Below are 20,610 nucleotides of genomic sequence, written 5' to 3'. Positions count from 1 at the left end.
TATTGCATCAAATGTCAGGACATATTTTTGTTTAGTTTTGAGCGTTGCAGAAATTCTCAAGTGCACATAATTAAAAAAAACTTGGGCAATATGTTTATTTAATAACCAGACAAGTTTTATTCCTCCTCCTGGAACAGGCTGTTACTCACTTTAAAAATCATTTATGTGCTTGCAATACACACATTATAACCCAATAGAACGTACTGCCTTCATTTTAGTAGCTGATTTTACTCAAATGTAGATTCTACAAATTTCTTACAGTCAGCATCCTGCTTACATTCAGATCTGTTAGAATACAGAACTTTTGTTGTCAATATTGTTATGCTGTGGTGACTTGTGCTTTTGGTTCCAAAAATTACCATTTGATTGTGAATGAGTCAGACATAAAATGGGGGTTGATAAATATTTGTATTACAAAGGAATTTTTACCACGATTTAGTGAAGACTCACTAAAATGTCATTCAGTGCAACAGCTTATAGATAAACAATTTCTGGCATTTTATAAAGTGTGGTCACTGAACTGATGACAACTACTGCTAATTTTGACTTCAAAAGTTCCAGTAATAATGACTTGCCAATATGTACACCACAAATGGAAGGCTTTAGTAGCTGACTTCACTCGGATGTACATTCTCATGGTCCAAAATGTAGTTTTATTGTGTTTGTTTTAACTTTGGCCCTTTCTTACGGTCACAACTTTTGTTGTCAATATTGTTATATTTTGGTGATTTACACATTACCATTTGAATGTGAATGAGTCAGAGATGTAAAAAGGGCTTGATAAATGTTTGTGTTTTGCTTTAACAGCTTTAAATTTTTATTAGTAACTTGGCAGAATTTGTCTTGTTTGATTTTGTATAAATCATATACAGTTCTCAGCATAATTGAGTACACCTTATTTTAAAAATAAATATTTTTATCAAATTTTCAATAAATATAGGCAATGTATTTTGGTGCATTTATTAAACAGATATATTTATAAAATAATATATTAGTCACCAAACATATTTAAAAATTGAAGATAATACAACTAAATTCAAGCTAAATATTGCAAAAAAAATTTACAACCTACAAAATTTCAACTACATATTTCATTTTTTATTTTTATTAATTTTTTGCTTCTTTGATTTTTCCTTATTTAAATTTGTATTTAATTTATATTTAATATTTTATATGACATCAATTTGGGTGTACTAGTTTTTGGACTGCTATCGTAAGTTATTTTGTTAGAAAAGTTCTAGATTTAGCTTTAGCGACAAATCTAATGTATATGCACAAATATAATATTGTATAACTTCCTGTTAAAAATATGAATTCAAAAGATAGATTTGTAAGGGGTGTACTTATACATGCTGACTTGCTGAGCACTGTATATAGTTTGAGCTAATCATGATTTTTTTTACCATGATTTAGAGAAGTCATTCAGTGTAACAACTTCTATATAAAAAATCAGGCATATAAATGATTTAAAATCATTATTAATTATAACAATAATTTGATAATTTATTAAAAGACCATTTAAGTTCACAGAGTAGCAAAACTAAAATCCATTTTAATGTTTAATGTAATTAAATACAATTACTCAGTCATTAGAAAAGAAAATGTACTTAGTCACTACTCTCTTACCATTGTTTCGTTTGGCAACAATAAAATTTTATTAATTTAAAATTCAATAAATGTAGAACTTGGGTGACACGGTGGCTCAATGGTACTGTCGCCTCAATAGGTATTTCTGTGTGGAGTTTGCATTTTCTCCCCATGTACGTGTGGGTTTCCCCCACAGTCCAAGACATGCAGTATAGGTGAACTGAATAAACTAAACTGGCTTTAGTGCATGTGTGTAAATGAGTGTGTATGGATGTTTTACAGTAGGCCTGCTGGGTTGCAGCTGGAAGAACATCCGCTGTGTAAAACATGCTGGATAAGTTGGCGGTTAATTCTGCTGTGGAAATGAATTTTTCACCTTTTCTTTAATATAAATATGCAACAGGCTATTTGCTTTTTCATTTTTGCATAAATGTATCCATTACATGAAACCACAACGCAACATTATTCACCCATATTTTGACACTTGATTTCAATTATTTAAAACAATGAAATGTCAGTCAACATTTAGTAAATTGAATTCGAAATGGGGCATATCCCAACGCGATACTGTAACCCGAACTAAAAAATATGGGCAGCAGTGGGAGTGAGTTTTGGTATCAGAGATCAGCTGAATTCCAGTGAAATGAATGTCTCAGATTGTTGGTACTGTGCGTGGGCTGAACAGTATTAGACTGGTTAAGGAATGCTCTGAACAAATGCCTCAGGTGTGCTGCTAGATAGACCTCATGCCTCAATCCTCCTCAGGACAGGACATCAGAGTAGAGGACGCCTCACATTATCAGCAGCTTCAAAAAAAATGCACGCATTCACTGACAGACACAAGCCCTCTTGTACTACAGACTTATCAGAAGAATCTAAGCGCTGTTTTCCTTACCGTCACATTCTTCGACTGTTTCTAATTCAACTAATTTACTCACAAGTCATGTTAACACATAAACAAGACCTCCTCACGACGGTCAGAGGAAACATGACATCAGCTTCTTCAGCTAATCTGCGACATGTTAAACACTACAAGCACAGTAAACCCATCAAAATGTGCATACAATGATACATTTTGCATTGTTTTGCTTTGTGAATGAAACCTCATTCGCCTTTAACAGAATCTTAATTTTTTTTCCTGGAAAAAAACTATGCTGGAATGTACAGAGAACCAGCTCAGAACATAAAACATATCAAATGTCACTTGCTTGACAGGTATATGAAACGTAATATTTTTCATAGTTGGGTGTTTCTCCTTATGATTTATATTTACATTTATTCATTTAACAGATGCCTTTATAAAAAGTAAACATGTTTCACAAGAGATCATGCTTACTGAGAATAGCCTTTTAATTTTAAGTGAGCAGCGGTATATAGATGCCATGACAAGATTAATTTAGATTAGGATTTTTCATTTATTCATTCATTCATTTGCCTTTGACTTAGTCCTTTATTTATCAGGGGTCGCCACAGCGGAATGAACCACCAACTTATCCAGCATATGTTTTACAAAGCAGATGCCCTTGCATTGTTTTATGTTCAATTCACTTTGTGAAAACTATTAAAAAAAAAAAAAAACTATTTGTAAAAACAATGAAGTTAGCTTAATTCCTTCATGTTGCCACAAAACAAATCGATTAAATGAAATAGCATTTTTCTTAGAAATAAAGGAAGCTGTCACTGGAGTGGTACTTTTTTAAAAGGAACAAACTTCTACCTAAAAGGTCCATATTAATACCTTAAGGGTACATATTAGTACCTAAAAAGTACAAAAGTGTTCCTCTTAAAATCTTTAGGTACTAATTTTGAGGTACAAGTATGGACCCTTTAAATACAAGTGTGTACCTTTTGAAAAGGTACCACCCCAGTGACAGCTCATGTACCTGTATGTCTGAGAGTGTACAGTAACCATCACACATTTGGGTGTGACAAAAATATCTACTGAGATTTGGTGGAATAGTGACAAATTCAAAGTAACAAAACACCATAATACAGTTTTGGCAAATACCTATGTAATTTAAGGTGCTGTGAAATTGTACTATTTTTTACTTAAATATTAAAAACACACACACAACAGAATTCCTGTTTGCTCCCAGTAATAAAGATACATTGTCATGTCAGCAGGGTGGTTCCTTTTCAAGAGCTACACTTTTGTGCCTACACATTATATAAGTGGCATGCATGTAAAATCCACAGAGACTACAGTGTGCGAAACACTCAGTTACAGTTTCCACCCATTGCTCTCTAGTTCTTTACTATTTGAATGTGCCTTTAAGAGACACTGCCACCACTTCACCATTCATTCGTCCTGTATTATAAGTTAAACACTGCTCACTTGACAGTGCTCTTTGGCCTCAGTTCTGCAGGTGATCTGAATGCCAGCATGAGAATGTGGAGAGGTGGCATTTTTTTGAAGTGTTGTCATGACGCTTAATCGCCGCCACACCTACTTCAGAAGAGTACCACGCAGTGCCAGCAACACTGACTCAATGGACATGCATATTCAAGGAACACAGAACAAACATGTCTGAAAACCACAAATCATTTGGAATATGCAACTGTGTACAAATAACAGCAACAGAAAAGTATGAGAGCTGAATGAAATCTCTCGAGCATGAGTCAATGACACGGCTACAACTAGAACTCTAAATCATCTTATCTGAAAGTCACCTTGATCAAGGCAATATCCAGCTTCATTAAAGGAAGTGAAGGAGGTTGTTTGTGAGTCTGACACCTATCTGTCTCTGTCTGAGTCGAGATGGGCATCTCTGCGACGGAACAATGATTTTCTGTTCATATACAGACTGTGAATTGCTTCCTCAGTGAGTCATGACTTGGTTTAGACAGTGCAAGACTGACTAGCAAGAGCTATAATTACAAGGGCCTTTAATAAACTCAACCTTTTACCACCCTTTTCTGTTCACTTACTAGAATATATTTAAGGTATAATCTTCTGTATGTAGCCCAGAGGGATATTTCAAAGATGTCAAGCCAAACATCTTTACCTTTATCCCACTTGAGGACTATTTGACAATTCTGCAGATCTCAGATAGCTGTTTCCAGATAAAAAGAAATTTAGAAGAATCTGCAAACCCATAGCCGCTGACTTCCGTGGTTACTACAAGTTTCTTTAAATATTTGTGTGTGGGAGAGAGAGAGAGTGGAACAAATACAGAGTGAGTAAATGAGAGTTTTCAAATATTTGGGTGAGCTTTCCCTTTAAGTGAGCAGCCATTTAGTTTTTTTCTAGTTCTGATACTAGCAGCCAGTCCTTTTTATACATAGATGCCTCTTAATGTCTGCTTATACAGTATGGGCTGGTATTTTTTTTTAAAGCTTCTTTATGCCCCAGGAAGCTTTGCATAAATTATGGGAGGTACCTCAGTTAAACTGTAAACAATTTCTAAATATCAATTTTAATGTCTGGGTGCAATAAGGTGGTGTTACATTCTCACAATTCATCTACTGATGCATTAAGGTGTTTTCATGATAAAGCACAATGAAAACACATCCCATTAAGTTTTTCCCCCCGTATTCTTTCTAAATAATTGTTTCATTTAAATGAAACCTATTTCTAAAATGTTAATATTTATTCCTTACTTAATAAAGAAGCACACTTTATAATCAGCAACATAGTGTATTCCTGTTCGCTAGATTACTTTAATGGCTAGTGTTTTCTGAGTAAGAAATGCAGTCAAATAGCACAGATTACTCACTTATTTTGTTAAAACCACCAAACTGTTGTACATCAAGTTAAAAAGCCAAGTAAAAAGTGTTAGAACACTGTCTAAGTGTTGCTAAAGACCTGGCTAAAATTGCTGAAATTCTAACAAAATCAATTGTTTTTTCCCAAAAACGTGAGATTGACATATCATCAGTGTGACATAAAATGAATGCATGTTCTTAATAATACAACAAAAAACTACAAGACTCACCAAAGAATCTAATCTTGTACTCACTGCTGGTGAAACCTAGAAAAAGGACCTTCATTTTGAAGGCTAACTTTGATATTTCCTGTTTTAAAAATAAGTTTCTATAAATTCATTCCTTCATTTTCTTTTCGCCTTAGTTCCTTTATTAATCCAGGGTTGCCACAGCGGATGCCAGCTGCAACCCATCTCTGTGAAACATCCATACACACTTCCATAAACAATCATATGCTACGGACAATTTAGCCTACGTAATTCACCTGTACAGCATGTCTATGGACTGTGGGGGAAACCAGAGCACCTGGAGAAAACCCACGCGAACGTGGGGTGAACACGCAAGTTCCAACTGACCCAGCTGAGACTCGAAACAGCGATCTTCTTGCTGTAAGGTCACAGCACTACTACTGCGCCACCGCATCGCCCAGTTTCTATAAATATCAGGCAAAAAAGCTTTGTTTTTTTTGTAAAATTTCTTTAAAATGAACCTTATTTCAGGATATATGTAGTAGCATTTTTCCTTAAATCCCACAAATTTATTTACTTTTTCTTAAAGGGTTAGTTCACTCAAAATGTATTTACTGATCCTTCACTTGTTTCAAACCTTAATTAGTTTATTCTATTAAACACTAAATAAGATATTTAAAATGATGTTGGAAACCTGTGTAACCATTGACTTCCATATGATTTTTTTTTCTGCTATGGAAGTCAGTGGTAACAGGTTTTCAACATTTTTCAAAATATCGTTTTTTTGTGTATTTAACAGGAAAAAAAAACTTATAAAAGTTTAGAATTACTTAAGGGTAGTGGGTAAATAGGGGGTATTTTTATTTTTGCAGGTAAACTAACCCTTTAAGCTTTATATATATATATATATATATATATATATATATATATATATATATATATATTAATCCATTTATTGTATTAAAAATGAATAGTTCATTCATTCATTCATTCATTTATTTCCATCCGCTTTTACGGAGGCCGGATCGCGTCGGCAACAGTCTTAGGAGAGAACCCCAGACTTCCCTCTCCATAGACACTTCCTCCAGCTCCTCCAGGGGGATCCCAAGGCCAGCCAAGAGACATAGTCCCTCCAGCTTGTCATGGGTCTTCCCCGAGGCCTCCTCCAGGTGTGACATGCCTGGAACACCTCCTTAGGTAGGTGTCCAGGAGGCATCCGAAGATGCCCGAGCCACCTCAGCTGACTTCTCTCTATATGGAGGAGCAGCGGCTCTACTCCAAGCTCCTCTCGGGTGATAGAATTCCTCACCCTATAGGAGTGCGTCCTGCCATGCAGCAAAGGAATCTTGTCCTTTCGGTCATGACCCAAAGCTCATGACCATATGTGAGAGTAGGAACGTATTGTAGATTGACCGTTAAATCGAGAGCTTTGCCTTTCAGCTCAGCTCCTTCTTTACCACAAAGGACCGGTACATTGACCGCATTACTGCTGCCGCTGCACCAATCCACCGGTCAATTTCACATTCCCTTACTCCTGAACAAAACCCCAAGAAACTTGAACCTCACCTGGGGAAAGAACTTTACTCCAACCTAAAGATGAAAAAAATGCACTTCTATTAAACAAGCAAATTAAATAATTGAAAGAAAGCTAGTAACCAGACACTTACCAGTAGTCATTGACATTCATAGTAAAAAACAAAACTATAGAAATCCTTTAGTGATAATAGAATTAGCAGTTTTTGATAAACTTTCATATTAGGAGTTGGTCTAAAGGTAATGTCATTCATATTGTAGTTGGTTACTTGTTAGCTGAGCCATGAAGTATTCATGACATTTTTTTTGCATTTTAATTGATAGTGTTTCTTTAAACAATGCAGGTATGTCCCAACCAGATCAGTGGTATCCAAAACATTCTGTACTGTTTGTATGTGTGTGTGTGTGCAATGACAAAAATGTGTTTTCACAATTCAAGCTAGAAGTTGCTCAATATCAACGCACAACAACGGGAAGAAAATATCAACTCTTTTGTCCAAACTGAGTAAAATGCTCTTTTTGTTCTCGTCTAGATTGCCATTGGGTGAGTTGACGGTTTCATTCAGACACCTGTTTCTCTGTGAAGCGTGAAGCAACGTTTATTCCTGCATTTTTACTTCCACCACTATGAGGTTCGGCCTTAATTAATGGTTCGGCCTAAACACGTTTACAGCTCGAGGAGAGCTTTTGTTTCTCGCTTGCTGGTTACTGTATTTCATTACAGAGATACAATGAAGGAGGCAAGTTCATACCTGAGACCCAGACTTAGATGTAACACGAATAAAAAAAAAAAAGTAAAAGACTCAACTCCAAAGTCCTCCCTTAAGGCGCAAGTATACTGCTCTTGTCACAACATGCGCACAAGCTCAATGCCACAGTCATCTTCATGCATTGGGCTACGCTACACACACACAAGGTGCTTTTCTCGCTCAAACACTTTCTTTTGAGGCTTGTTAATACATCTGTGGCTGCTCATGACAGTGCAGTCAATAGGAGCTTTGCTGAATAAACAGTGTAAATGGGTAAAATGAAGGTCATACGTGAGTGATTCTCCGGGTTGATGCACTTTTGACTACCTGAAATCTGAAAAGATGAAAGGTTTGTGTTGCACTGTGGATTTTTAATTGTGAGTAATGGTGATGTTTTTAAGTTTTGTATAGAAAATGATAATCCTGGATCTCTCAATGAACTTTCAACTTAAAATACAAACAAGATATTATTTTCCCCTGAACTGAACCGAAGTGGTTTGGGTTTGACAAAACAAAGGTGTTCTCAGATTATGTTGTAGAAATCTTAAAATTCAAATCTTAAAAATCAAAGCATTCTGATCTTCCATTACTTGCTCACTCAGTTAGAGATGCTGTCAGTGTTTCTTCTTTTTTTCAACGATGAATTTGATATATATATATATATATATATATATATATATATATATATATATATATATATATATATATATATATATATATATATATATATTTTTTTTTTTTTTTTTTTTTGTACATTTCATTCATTCATTCATTTTCTTTTCGGCTTAGTCCCTTTATTGATCTGGGGTTGCCACAGGGGAATGAACCACCAACTTATCCACCATATGTTTTATGCAGCGGATACCTCTTCCAGCTGCAACCCATCTCTGGGAAACATCCATACACACTCATACACTATGGACAATTTAGTCTACCCAATTCACCTGTACCAGATTGTGGGGGAAACCGAAGCACCCGAAGTAAAACCACGCGAACACCAGGAGAACTTGCAAACTTCACACAGAAACGCTAACTGACCCAGCCGAGGCTCTAACCAGCGACCTTCTTGCTCTGAGGCGACAGCACTATCTACTTCGCCACTGCATCACCTTTTGCAAACTTCTTTCAGTTATAAACAGCCATGAAAGAAAATAGAAGGCCACCGAGGAAAAAGACTGATGTTTTTTATTTATAAACTACTGATGACATTTTACCAATTTAAATGCAGTTTAAAGCACTTTGCATTAAATATTTTCAGAAATTTTAAACACAATACCAGTGCTTAACTTAAGAAATGTTAATAAATCAGCTGGCAATAAAAAAAAATTAAATTGGAAAGAATTATTGAAATATTTCCACATCACCCATATTGTTGTCAAACATGCACATTGTATTGTAATATGCTCATTCATGATACAACATCTTATTTATGTATTTTTACTTTTCTACAAAAACGTTTATACTTGTATGTTAAGATTCGATCTGAAATCATATACCACCAAATGTTGACAAGTGGTTAGGCATCAACATTAAAATAGTCCTTGCTTATTAACATAACTATGGTGGCTGAGAGAGCTTAACATGCTGCAATTTAAGAAAACATATGCAATTACAAAAAAACGCCAGCAAATTGAGAAAAGATCTTCATCCATTTGACAGCACACATGCTGCAAATTGTCACAAAGCAAACACTTTTTTAAAAAACACGCTGCATTTCCCCATGATGCAAACAAATTAATAAAACAAGCTGCATTTTCTCTCAACGCAAACATTTTACAAAAAAGTGCAGATTTTTCTTACAAGACTTTCAAATAGCACGAAACACAACAGAAATGTTTCAAGCGGACCCTAAAATGGAATCTGGATGTTAAAATAACCACAAAAAAATAAAAATAAAACTCCTTTCCAAGATCACCCACAATTTCACAAAGCAATGGTGATGGCACAGTAGGTCCGTCGTTTATTGGGTCCCCTTGAAACATTTCTGTTGTGTTCTATGCTTTTTGCAAGTGATGTGAGAAAATGCAGTGCATTTTTGTAATTGTTTGCATTGTGAGGTTTTGCAGCATGCGTGCTGTCAAACGGATGAAGATCTTTTCTTTATTTGTTGGTGTTTTTTCTAATTACATTTGTTTTCTTAAATTACAGCATGTTAAGCTCTCTCGGCCACAGTACATAACACTTCATAGAGGCTCTCTTCTATCGTAAGTAGTGCTTAACCTTCTAACAAGCACCGTAACTGCCTGGTTGACCTTTTGTGCACAAAAAATAAATAATAATAAAATAAAAAATAAAATAAAAATAAAAATTTACTGCCACTGATGTTCCATGAATATCCTTTCAAATTCTACAAAAGGTTCTTTACAGCTGAATGAAATTCTTCCTAGATTTTTGAAATGTCATTTAATATAAGAGACAAAACAAGTGATTGCTAAAAAGCGGAACACAGTTATAAGTCTCATATTTGAGCTGGTAGCACTTTGGTTATTTAGACAGTGACAGTCAGATCTATAACCAAACTCTCAGCTGTACATGTTTAGAACTCTGTCGTATTTTCGGTACTGGAAAGCTAGACATCTGTCACATTATACAGTTGTCACTGCACATACACAAGTGTTTAGTTAAGTGGTTTGCAAGTGACTCAAATGAACCCTTATTTACTGACATTTAAACATTTCTGTTGATTTATTAAGACTTAATCAATGAAAGCATGCATCAACTAAACTAATGTTTTTGTTTACTAGTCAAATGTGACATAGTCACCACCTTTAGACCAATTTACCCCTGGTATTAAGATGTTTTTTCCCATTAACACTAAATAGCATATAAACACAATAAACAAGATCTAAAACAATTTGTGGCTTGTTCACTTCTGACCATCTCCAAAGCTTTGCCTTGATTTAAGACGCATGTGAATATGGGAGACCAGCAAGTTGAACTGATATCTGATCTTCATATTACATGAATTCCAGCCAGAATACCTACATTTCAGGAGGATGTGAAACAATTTTATGTTTTGTCAGTTTAGTGGTTCATTCTTTCAGTCAGTCGTATGAAAATGTACAATTTTAAAAAGGAGGCGTGGCACCCTATCCAGCCCATAAACCCAACCATCGAGAGATGAGCAAATCGTAGACAATACATTATTGTATCATGGTATAACCTCTTAGCTTAAAGAATGCAATCTTTGAATATGCAGAATTGCAGAAAATACATGATGTATAAATAAAGACCTGCTACATGTGTTAAACTGGGGTTTTACAAAAAGTTTGCTCAGAGTGTGACATCACAATCACATTATCAAGTCTAGCATGTCTGCAGCTTAACATGGGTTATGTTCCAATAGTACCAATGAATTATGTGTACAAGTAAATGTGATAAAGAGTAAGAAGTAGAGGGGGCCTTGAAAAAATCCCAATGAATGCAGGATGATACCAGGTGGAAACAGGGCCTTAATATTTTAGCCACTATCGCTGTGGTTACATGCAATAATCACAGAGCATAGTCCTGATTTTTAGCTGCACGATATGATAAGAATGTCAGAAATCACACATATAAGTATATGTTGTTGCCAGTGTTTGGTGTAAACAGTCTACAGAAAGTGTGAAATTGTATTTCTGGGCGAGCTAAATCTTGACTGAAACTTTCAAAACAAACCCAGCTGAAACCCGGCTTTCTGAAGTGCCATGCATTCATATGCATTTTAGAACTCAAGGGTGTAACGCCAGAGGCCAAACCCTTGCAAACACAACCATTTGCCTAATTGCAATAATTCACTGTTGACAAACACACTTTAGTTTTTCCAAGAAGGCCTGTAGTACATATTTAGACTTTTTTAGGTCCTGCATTGAATTAAACTGACAAAATGATCAAATGAAACATGAGATCTGTTATGAAATAATAAATAAAAAACATTGATTTCTAATACTTGAGTGAATGAATCACTATTGAAATTTTGGCCTAGAAATATACAGAACAAAATGAATCTGTGCCCTTCCACAAATTTACATGTAAATGAACAACTCCTGCCACCAATTCCAAAACCTAACTCTCTGTATCTGTAGTTTCGGTGTGTGTTGCTATGCGTATGTGTGTGTAGTTGTCTTGCATGTCTGAGAACCTGTTTGGTGGCTGTTCGGTATTTATCTGACAGAAACCCCATGACCGGCCAGATGACAGTCATTTTCACTCGGAGTTTAGAAGCGTGAACATCAGCGGCTACTACATGAACTACACCAGGTAAGTGCGCAGTCCTTTCAGTCAGGTTCATTGCTGGATATTTAAAACATAGATCAGAAATGAACATCAATGTTTGATTTATCTTCATGCATTGTTGTTTTATGTTGAGGCTTCTTTGCTTTTTGTTGGAATTTGATCAAATGATTTATGTGCAATGAGTAGAGCTCTTGGTTGGGAAAACAAAAATAATTGGAACAAACTGTTTTGTTTTTCAAGTAGCTTCATTAAGATGTACTACTACTACTACTACTAATAATAATAATTCCTTAAATTTATTGAATGCTTTTTTGGGTACTCAAAGCGCTTTACATATTTTTGGGGAATCTCTTTTTGCTGGAATCATCTAGGATGGTGTTTTGCTGTGCACTTTGGTTGGATTGTTGTTACAAAATGTAAGGTTTTATTAATTAGTACTAGTTGAGAAATGAAAAATGTTGATATAAACGTTCAGCACTGACTCATCATGCATGCGTGCAGACTATTAAAAAAATGAAATAACTTATGACGACGCCAAAGAACTGTTATGATAATAAGTGAAGCCAAAACATCAGATGATTACTGTTGTTGATCAAACTACTAACTCAACTGAGAAGATTAATTAGAACTTTCTATTGAGATCCTTGGTTCATTGTCAAGACCATCTGATATTTTAATAATGTGCTTTACAAAGGCAAAATGGAAATAAAATGAAGACATTCAGGGTAAAAAAAAAAGAGAATAGATATGCAGATTGATGTGCTATTTTCTCAACTTTCTTACATCTGGACAAACTAGTTCTCATTCTCCAGAGTCCATAAATTCTTGAAGCATTCCTGACACAAACCACACGTATACGCAAACACATACACTACCTGTTAAAGAGACACAACAGCAGATTTTGTGTTAGAGGAGGTTAGACCTGATGGTTGTGAAATGTTGAGCAGGCCTTTGACTTTTAGATTAATTTTTGCTTATATTTCTTTTAAGCACTGTGGTTTGAAAACAGCATGGATTAGCATCTTCTTACCCTTTTAATAAACCTTATTATTACCTTTTAATAAACACATTCCCACTATGAGATTAGCCTTGATGGGGATATAAATAAATTGAACTGTCAAAATTACATTACATTTCTGTTTTTGGAAAAACTGGAGGTGTCTAGTTTCAACTTCCACTTTCTTCAACATGTAGTGTTTGGTGTTTTTAGTTAAAAGGATTGCTCACTCAAAAATGATGCCATTTACTCACTTCACACAAACCTGTTTGAGCTTTTGAAAAATGTTTATTCATTGACTTCCATGATATTCGTTTTTTCCTACCATGTAAGTCAATGGTTTGGAACCATTTGAGGGTGAGTAAATTTTCATCTTTGGTTGAAGAAACCCTATATATACAATCTTTATTTTATTAAGTAACCATCAACCAATTCATTCCTTAAATATAATATGTTACTTCTTATAGGTTTTATTTCCAGTAAATGCACTAGATAACTGAAAATGATGCAATGAAGATGTGACTAGCCAAGTGACTAAAAGAGAGTGGGAAGAGTTCATGCACGCATGAAAATAAATGTCCATTTTTGGAGCAACAACTATGTTTTGACAGTTTTGTTCTGAATCAGCTGATGTTCTCTTGGTCTGAAACTGGCCGGAAATTTAAAGTCTGATTAGTCATTATTGTTCCTTTTTATTGTTCCTAGAAATACTAAAATTAAATGCTTGGTTTAATGATTAGGTTTCATTTGTGTGTTTTTTGTTTCAGCAGATATCCTGAAAACTGGTTTTCATGACATGTCCGGTTGTATTTAAAGCAGTGACGCCATGATGGTTGGTACCTTTGAGCAAACTAGTACTTTAAAGGTGTTGTATTTTTATTTAATAGAATAATAGAAAATATAACTACTACCTGACCAACAATATTTTTTTTAGCTTATAATAATACAGGATGTTGTCAGATTCAATCAGTAAGTTTGCTGGAAATTGCAGCATGGCTAAAAATTATTTACAGCACCTTTAATTTACATTAAGCAAATTCATTATACCTATCAAATTAATATGAGATTATGAACACTAATAATAAATCTTCTTGTTCATGTGCAGAATGGAGAAACAAATATCCGTGTGCACTCAGACGGTGTAAAATTGGACGATGCAGTGAAAGGAGGAGTTGGAGTCGGGGTCAAAGGAATCACAAGTCCTGCTATTACCCAGGGAGAAGGTAAAGAACTCGCATAATGTGTGCACATATCCTATATTTAGCTCCACACAGAATCTGCGCGTGCAGAAATCGATTTTTAGCCCATCCTTGAGTCTATGTATTTACTTGTGTAAATGTATATTTACATAGTTATTTTTAGTTTTTAAATTCATACCACTAAATGAAATGAATTTGTGATATTTTATTGGGATATAATAATAGTAATATTAAAATATTCATACGATTTATTTACAATACAGCTTGTCAAGTAATGTTTTCTTTCTTTTAGTAGATATATGATATGAGAGACTTGCTTTGTTAACCAAATAAGTGGATCTAATTGGATTTGCATTGTAAACATGAAATAAGTAAAAAAAAAATAAATAAAAAAAAAAATAAATAAATATATATATATATATATATGTATATATATATATATATATATATATATATATATATATATATATATATATATATATATATATTATTTTATATAATAAGTTTGTATTTACGATACTCCTAAAATCATCCTGCATAGATCTGCAGATTTTTTGACAAAATTAGCAGCAGAAAAAGCAAAAAATGTCTGCACATTCTGCCTGGCATTATATGCAGCACATTTAATGAAATAAATGGGTCTGTATTGTGCCTTATCCTCATTTGTGATCTATTTTAGGAGATAAGCTTCTTGCAGCAACAGTTCATCTGGACCACCTTAGTAAAGAGGATGCACTACAACTGATCGGTATCATTAAGTCATACGACAAGAACCTTGAACTTAAGACATCAAAAGATCTGAAAGCAGGAGTGGTAAGCAATCTTGTGAATTAAATAATAATAATAATAATAAAGAAAATAGATTAAAGAGGTCTCATTATGTCTTTATCTCTTTTTCCATATTAGTCCCTTGGTGACCTTCGATTGAACAGTGATGCAGGACTTGAAGCACCCGGTGTTAAGGTTAACGGGTTAAATGGACAAATAAATGCCCCAAGTCTTAAGGGTGGCATCTCAACCCCAAATATCAGAGGAGCAGGTCTGGATGGCATGTTAGGAACACAGGATGTCAGCCTTTCTACACCTAGACTACACACTCCTGGTGTCTCTGTTAACGTGGATAACCCTGAACTGAAGACCAAAACACCCAAGTTCCAAATGCCCGACTTCGACCAACAGGCTATGAAACCAAAGATTGGTGGTGATGTGAATTTAACAGCCCCAAAGGTAAATGCTGACCTAAAAAAACCCGATCTGAGTCTATCAGGACCCAAGATTAATGGAGAATTTAACACCCCTGGAGTAGATGTGACCTTGCCAAAAACTGAGCTCACCGGTCCAAATATGGACATCGACACGCCAAAAGTTAATACCTCTGGCAAGATGAAATTTCCCAAATTTAAGAAAAAAACTGCTAAAGTAAAAGTACCGGAGGCAAGTATTGATGCAAATCTAAACAAACCAAATCTAGAACTTTCTGCCCCAAAGTTAAATGCAGGTGTCAATCTGCCAAGGGCAGATCTTGAAGCACCAGATGTAGACATCAAAACCCCAGATATCAACATAGGAGCTCCCAAGGGCAAAGCTAAATTTAAAACCTTAAAGAAGCCCACATTTGGGCATAAGGTTAAAGCACCAGAGGCTGGCTTAGATGTCAGTGCCTCAAAACCTGATTTGAATCTGTCAGCACCAAACATAGATGGAGATATCAGCATCCCAAACACACGTGTCAATTTGCCCAAGGCTGATGTGGATGTAAAAGCACCTAATGTAGATATTCATACTTCGTCTACAAAGCCCAAGTTCCCAACTCTCAAAATGCCAAAGATAAACTTGCATAAATCAAAGGTGAAAACACCAGACTTAAATGCAGACTTGAACATGTCATCTCCAGAGGTAGAAATGAACCTGCCAAAAGCTAAACTGGATGCACCAAATCTAGATGTCAAAGCTCCAAATCTCAACTTGTCTGCACCAAATCTAGACATTCAAACTCCAGGAGCTCATGTGCAAGCACCAGATATTGACATTGAAGCTCCATCTGCAAAGGTAAAGAAGCCCCATGTTAAAATGCCCAAATGGAGTCTTTCTGGACCAAAAATGAAAGGAAAAGCTGATTTAGATGTACCGGATCTAGATGTCAAAGCCCCAGACCTAAATCTCACTACACCAAATCTCGATGTCAAAGCTCCAGACCTCAACCTCTCTGCACCCAATCTAGACATTGAAACTCCAGGAGCTCATGTGCAGGCGCCAGATATTGACATTGAAGCTCCATCTGCAAAGATAAAGAAGCCCCATGTTAAAATGCCTAAACTGAATCTTTCTGGGCCAAAAATAAAAGGAAACGCTGATTTGGATGCACCAGATCTAGATGTCAAAGCCCCAGACCTAAACCTCACTGCACCAAATCTAAATGTTCAAACTCCAGGAGCGCATGTGGAGGTACCAGATATTGACATTGAAGCTCCATCTGCGAAATTAAAGAAACCTACTGTTAATATGCCTAAAATAAATCTATCTGGGCCAAAAATTAAAGGAAAACCTGATTTGGATGTACCGAATCTAGATGTCAAATCTCCAGACCTCAACCTCTCTGCACCGAATCTAGACATTCAAACTCCAGGAGCGCATGTGCAGGCACCAGATATTGACATTGAAGCTCCATCTGCAAAGATAAAGAAGCCCCATGTTAAACTGCCTAAATTTAATCTTTCTGGGCCAAAAATAAAAGGAAATGCTGATTTGGATGCACCAGATCTAGATGTAAAAGCACCAGACCTCAACCTCTCTGCACCAAATCTAGATGTTCAAACACCAGGAGCGCATGTGGAGGTGCCAGATATTGACATTGAAGCTCCATCTGCAAAAGTAAAAAAGCCCCATTTTAATCTGCCTAAAATGAATATATCTGGGCCAAAAATTAAAGGAAAACCTGATCTGGATGCACCGAATTTAGATGTCAATGCTCCTGACCTCAACCTCTCAGCACCAAATCTAGACATTAAAACCCCAGGTGTGGATGTGCAGGCACCAGATATTGACATTGAAGCTCCATCTGCAAAGATAAAGAAGCCCCATGTTAAACTGCCTAAATTTAATCTTTCTGGGCCAAAAATAAAAGGAAACGCTGATTTGGATGCACCAGATCTAGATGTAAAAACACCAGACCTCAACCTCTCTGCACCAAATCTAGATGTTCAAACACCAGGAGCGCATGTGGAGGTACCAGATATTGACATTGAAGCTCCATCTGCAAAAGTAAAGAAGCCCCATTTTAATCTGCCTAAAATTAATCTGTCTGGGCCAAAAATTAAAGGAAAACCTGATCTGGATGCACCGAATTTAGATGTCAATGCTCCTGAACTCAACCTCTCTGCACCAAATCTAGACATTAAAACCCCAGGTGTGGATGTGCAGGCACCAGATATTGACATTGAAACTCCATCTGCAATGGTATACAAGCCCCATGTTAATCTGCCTAAAATAAATCTATCTGGGCCAAAAGTGAAAGGAAAACCTGATTTGGATGCACCTACTCTAGATGTCAATGCTCCAGACCTCAACCTCTCTGCACCAGGTGTTGATGTGCAGGCACCGGAAATTGACATTGAAGCCCCATCTGCAAAGATAAAGAAACCCTTCATTAATCTACCTAAAGTAAATTTAAAAGGGGCAAAAATGAAAGGTCCAGATATAGACCTCAATACACAGGCAGACCTCCAAGGACCAGACATAGACCTGAAAGCTCCAAATCTCAATCTTTCAGCACCCAAAGTGAACCTGCCAGATGCCAATATCAAAAGTCCAAATGTAGACCTCGAAACCCCAGGCATTGACTTAAATGTTCCTGAAGTAGATATTGATGCCCCCTCTGGGAAAGTCAAGATACCGCACTATAAGATGCCGAAATTTGGTCTTTCTGGGCCTCGTGTTAAAACAGAAAAAGTAGAAGTACCTGATGTAGATTTGAACATCCCCAAAGCAGAACTGAAAGGACTTAATGCAGGTGTTAAATCACCTGATCTTAGTCTTTCCACACCTAAAATTAAAGGGGACATTTCTGCTCCTTCTTTAAACGTTGGTTTGCCAGACGCTGATTTAAAAGCTCCAACTGCAAACATTGGGGGAAGTCTAGAGTCACCAAATCTCAATATATCCAAACCAAATGTAGACCTAAATTTACCCAAAGCAGAGTTTCAAGGACCTGATGCTAACCTTAAAGTCCCAGATGTTGATATCAATGCCCCTTCTGCAAAACCTAAGATGCCACATTTCAAACTGCCAAAATTGAATCTGTCTGCGCAAAAGATGAAAGGGCCCGAGCTGGATGCTAATACAGATCTAAATCTTTCCGCTCCCAAACTTGGAGAATTAAAAACACCTGCTGTTGACCTAAATCTTCCAAAAGCTGATGTAAATGCAACTTTACCAAAAGCTGAGGTCAGTGTTCCCAATGTAGATATCAAGTCCCCTGACTTGGAGTCGCCGTCTGTAAAGCTAAAACAGCTTAAAATTAAGAAACCAAAAGCTGACCTTTCGGTTCCAAAAGTGCAGACTTCAGGTATTGACATAAATGCAGAAGCTCCTGATCTTAACCTCTCTGCTCCAAAAATTGGTACTCCTGATGCTGACTTGAGCCTGCCCAATGCTGGGGTTGATGTAGATGTTCCCACACTAGATGCTGACGTCAAGGTTCCCAAAGGAAAACTAAAATTCCCAACAATGAGGAAATTGAACTTTTCTGGCCCCAAAGTTAAATCTCCTGATGATGACATTGCTGCTGATGTAAGCAGGCCAGACCTGAACCTATCTCCTCCTGGTGTGGATGTGAATCTTCCCAATACTGGGGTTGATGTAGATGTCCCAAGCATTAATGCTGAAGTCGAGGGCTCCAAAAGCAAGAAGAAATGGCCTTTCAACTGGCGAAGATCTGTTGAATCAAAGGATGGGAATATAAAGATTAAAGCACCAGAAGTAGATGGCAACACAGAAATAAAACTCCCCAAAAATATCCCCTTGTTCAAGACTCACAGCTTACCTGCAAGCAACATTGACAGCATCTTGCAAGAACGCATTGGAGCAGCTGACGTCACTATTGACCCTGCTAAAACAATAACTGATGCAGTTGTCTCAGTCTCGTCAGTCAAGACAAATCTGAAAGCTTCATCTCCATCTGCTGGGGTCAATGGACAGAGAGGCAGTGTAGATGTCCTGGAGAGGTTGAGATTGTCTAATGCACGTACCATTAGCCAAGATTTCGGCATATCTTCAGAACCAGGCAGCCCTCCAAAAGTGAATAGAGGAACATTTAAAGTCACCAACCCTGATGCTAATAAGGATCATCCAGTAGTTGATACTACTAGCAATGACAAAGATGCCAAACTTAGCCTAAGCTTGAACAACATGCTTTGTCTGCAGACAGAGTAAAATTTAATCCAAGAGTATTGGTAATGCACATCACCTCAATAAAGTGAAGTCATATGTAAAAATTACATGTATAAAAATGGGTAAAGTTTTGATTGAAAAGCATTCTAGAATTTGACAGATGTAATTATTTTTGTATTCAGTTCTACACAATTAAACAGTTAAATGTGCAATGAATGTATCTTAAAATACTGACATAAATATATAAGAAAATCTGCTGACTCTATACTTCTCTGCATTTTTAAGCGGTTAAATATATATTATTTTGTCTTTTGTTTACACTTATTTCCATTCCAGTTTTATATGTATTTTGATCAGTATTGCAAACTGGGGAAAAAAACCAAACAAATCAACTTGAGACTGTGTTCTCTCTGTGTATCACATATATGTGCAGATTTCTGCCAGTTTTACACACAAAAAACCTCAATAAAGCTTATATGAACAACACATGCCTAATTTGCCTTCAATCACGATTTGTTTACAATGTTGTATGTAACGCTGATTGCATTTTGAATACAAACACACACTATAAAGTCTTGTTGTTGATCTCAGTTGTAAGAGCAACAAATAATAACTTGACTTCTAGTTCATTTGGAAAAGTGGCAGAAGGTAGATTTTTTTTGATGAATTATGTGTTTTTTTAACTGTATCCCAATCATCAAAAATACAGCAGAAGACCTACTGGAACCAGCATGGACCCAAGATTCTCACACAAATTACAAACCAAAAGAGAGGGCAAATTTTTCAACAGGATAGCACTCCTTCTCTTACTTCAGCCTCCTGAAAGAAAAGAAGATCAAGGTGCTCCAAGATTGGCCAGCCCAGTCACCAGACATGAACTTTATTAGATGGAGGAGGCATTGAGGGTGAATCCAAAGAATCCTAACTGGGAGTCCTGCAAGAACGCTTTCTTTGCCATTCCAGATGACTTTATAAATAAGTTATTTGAGTCATTGCAGAGTTGTATTGATGCAGACCTCCAAACTCATGGGAGTCATGTACAATATTCA

The 20,610-nt window shown here is 36.2% G+C and overlaps 1 protein-coding gene across 3 annotated transcripts; it reads left to right on the top strand.

Moving 5' to 3' along the window:
* Nucleotides 1-11,932: 11,932 nt before the first annotated feature.
* On the top strand, nucleotides 11,933-20,045 carry si:ch211-125o16.4. Of its 3 annotated transcripts, XM_087290398.1 has the most exons (6): nucleotides 11,933-12,001; nucleotides 13,308-13,331; nucleotides 13,745-13,806; nucleotides 14,080-14,197; nucleotides 14,853-14,986; nucleotides 15,080-20,045. In XM_087290398.1, exons 3-6 carry the CDS (start codon nucleotides 13,801-13,803, stop codon nucleotides 19,601-19,603), a joined length of 4,782 nt encoding a protein of 1,593 aa, XP_087146524.1. In that variant the 5' UTR covers nucleotides 11,933-12,001; nucleotides 13,308-13,331; nucleotides 13,745-13,800; the 3' UTR covers nucleotides 19,604-20,045. The 3 variants fall into 3 exon arrangements, with proteins under 3 accessions (XP_087146524.1, XP_087146523.1, XP_087146522.1); XM_087290397.1 differs by lacking the exon at nucleotides 13,308-13,331; XM_087290396.1 differs by lacking the exon at nucleotides 13,308-13,331 and having other exon boundaries at nucleotides 13,742-13,806.
* Nucleotides 20,046-20,610: the final 565 nt, after the last annotated feature.

This window comes from Danio rerio, chromosome 17, assembly GCF_052040795.2.
Source record: "Danio rerio strain M-AB ecotype USA chromosome 17, GRCz13ab, whole genome shotgun sequence".
NCBI classification, from domain to species: domain Eukaryota; kingdom Metazoa; phylum Chordata; class Actinopteri; order Cypriniformes; family Danionidae; genus Danio; species Danio rerio.
Note: the sequence above shows the minus strand (reverse complement) of the source record. Positions and strands in the feature narration are given on the sequence as shown.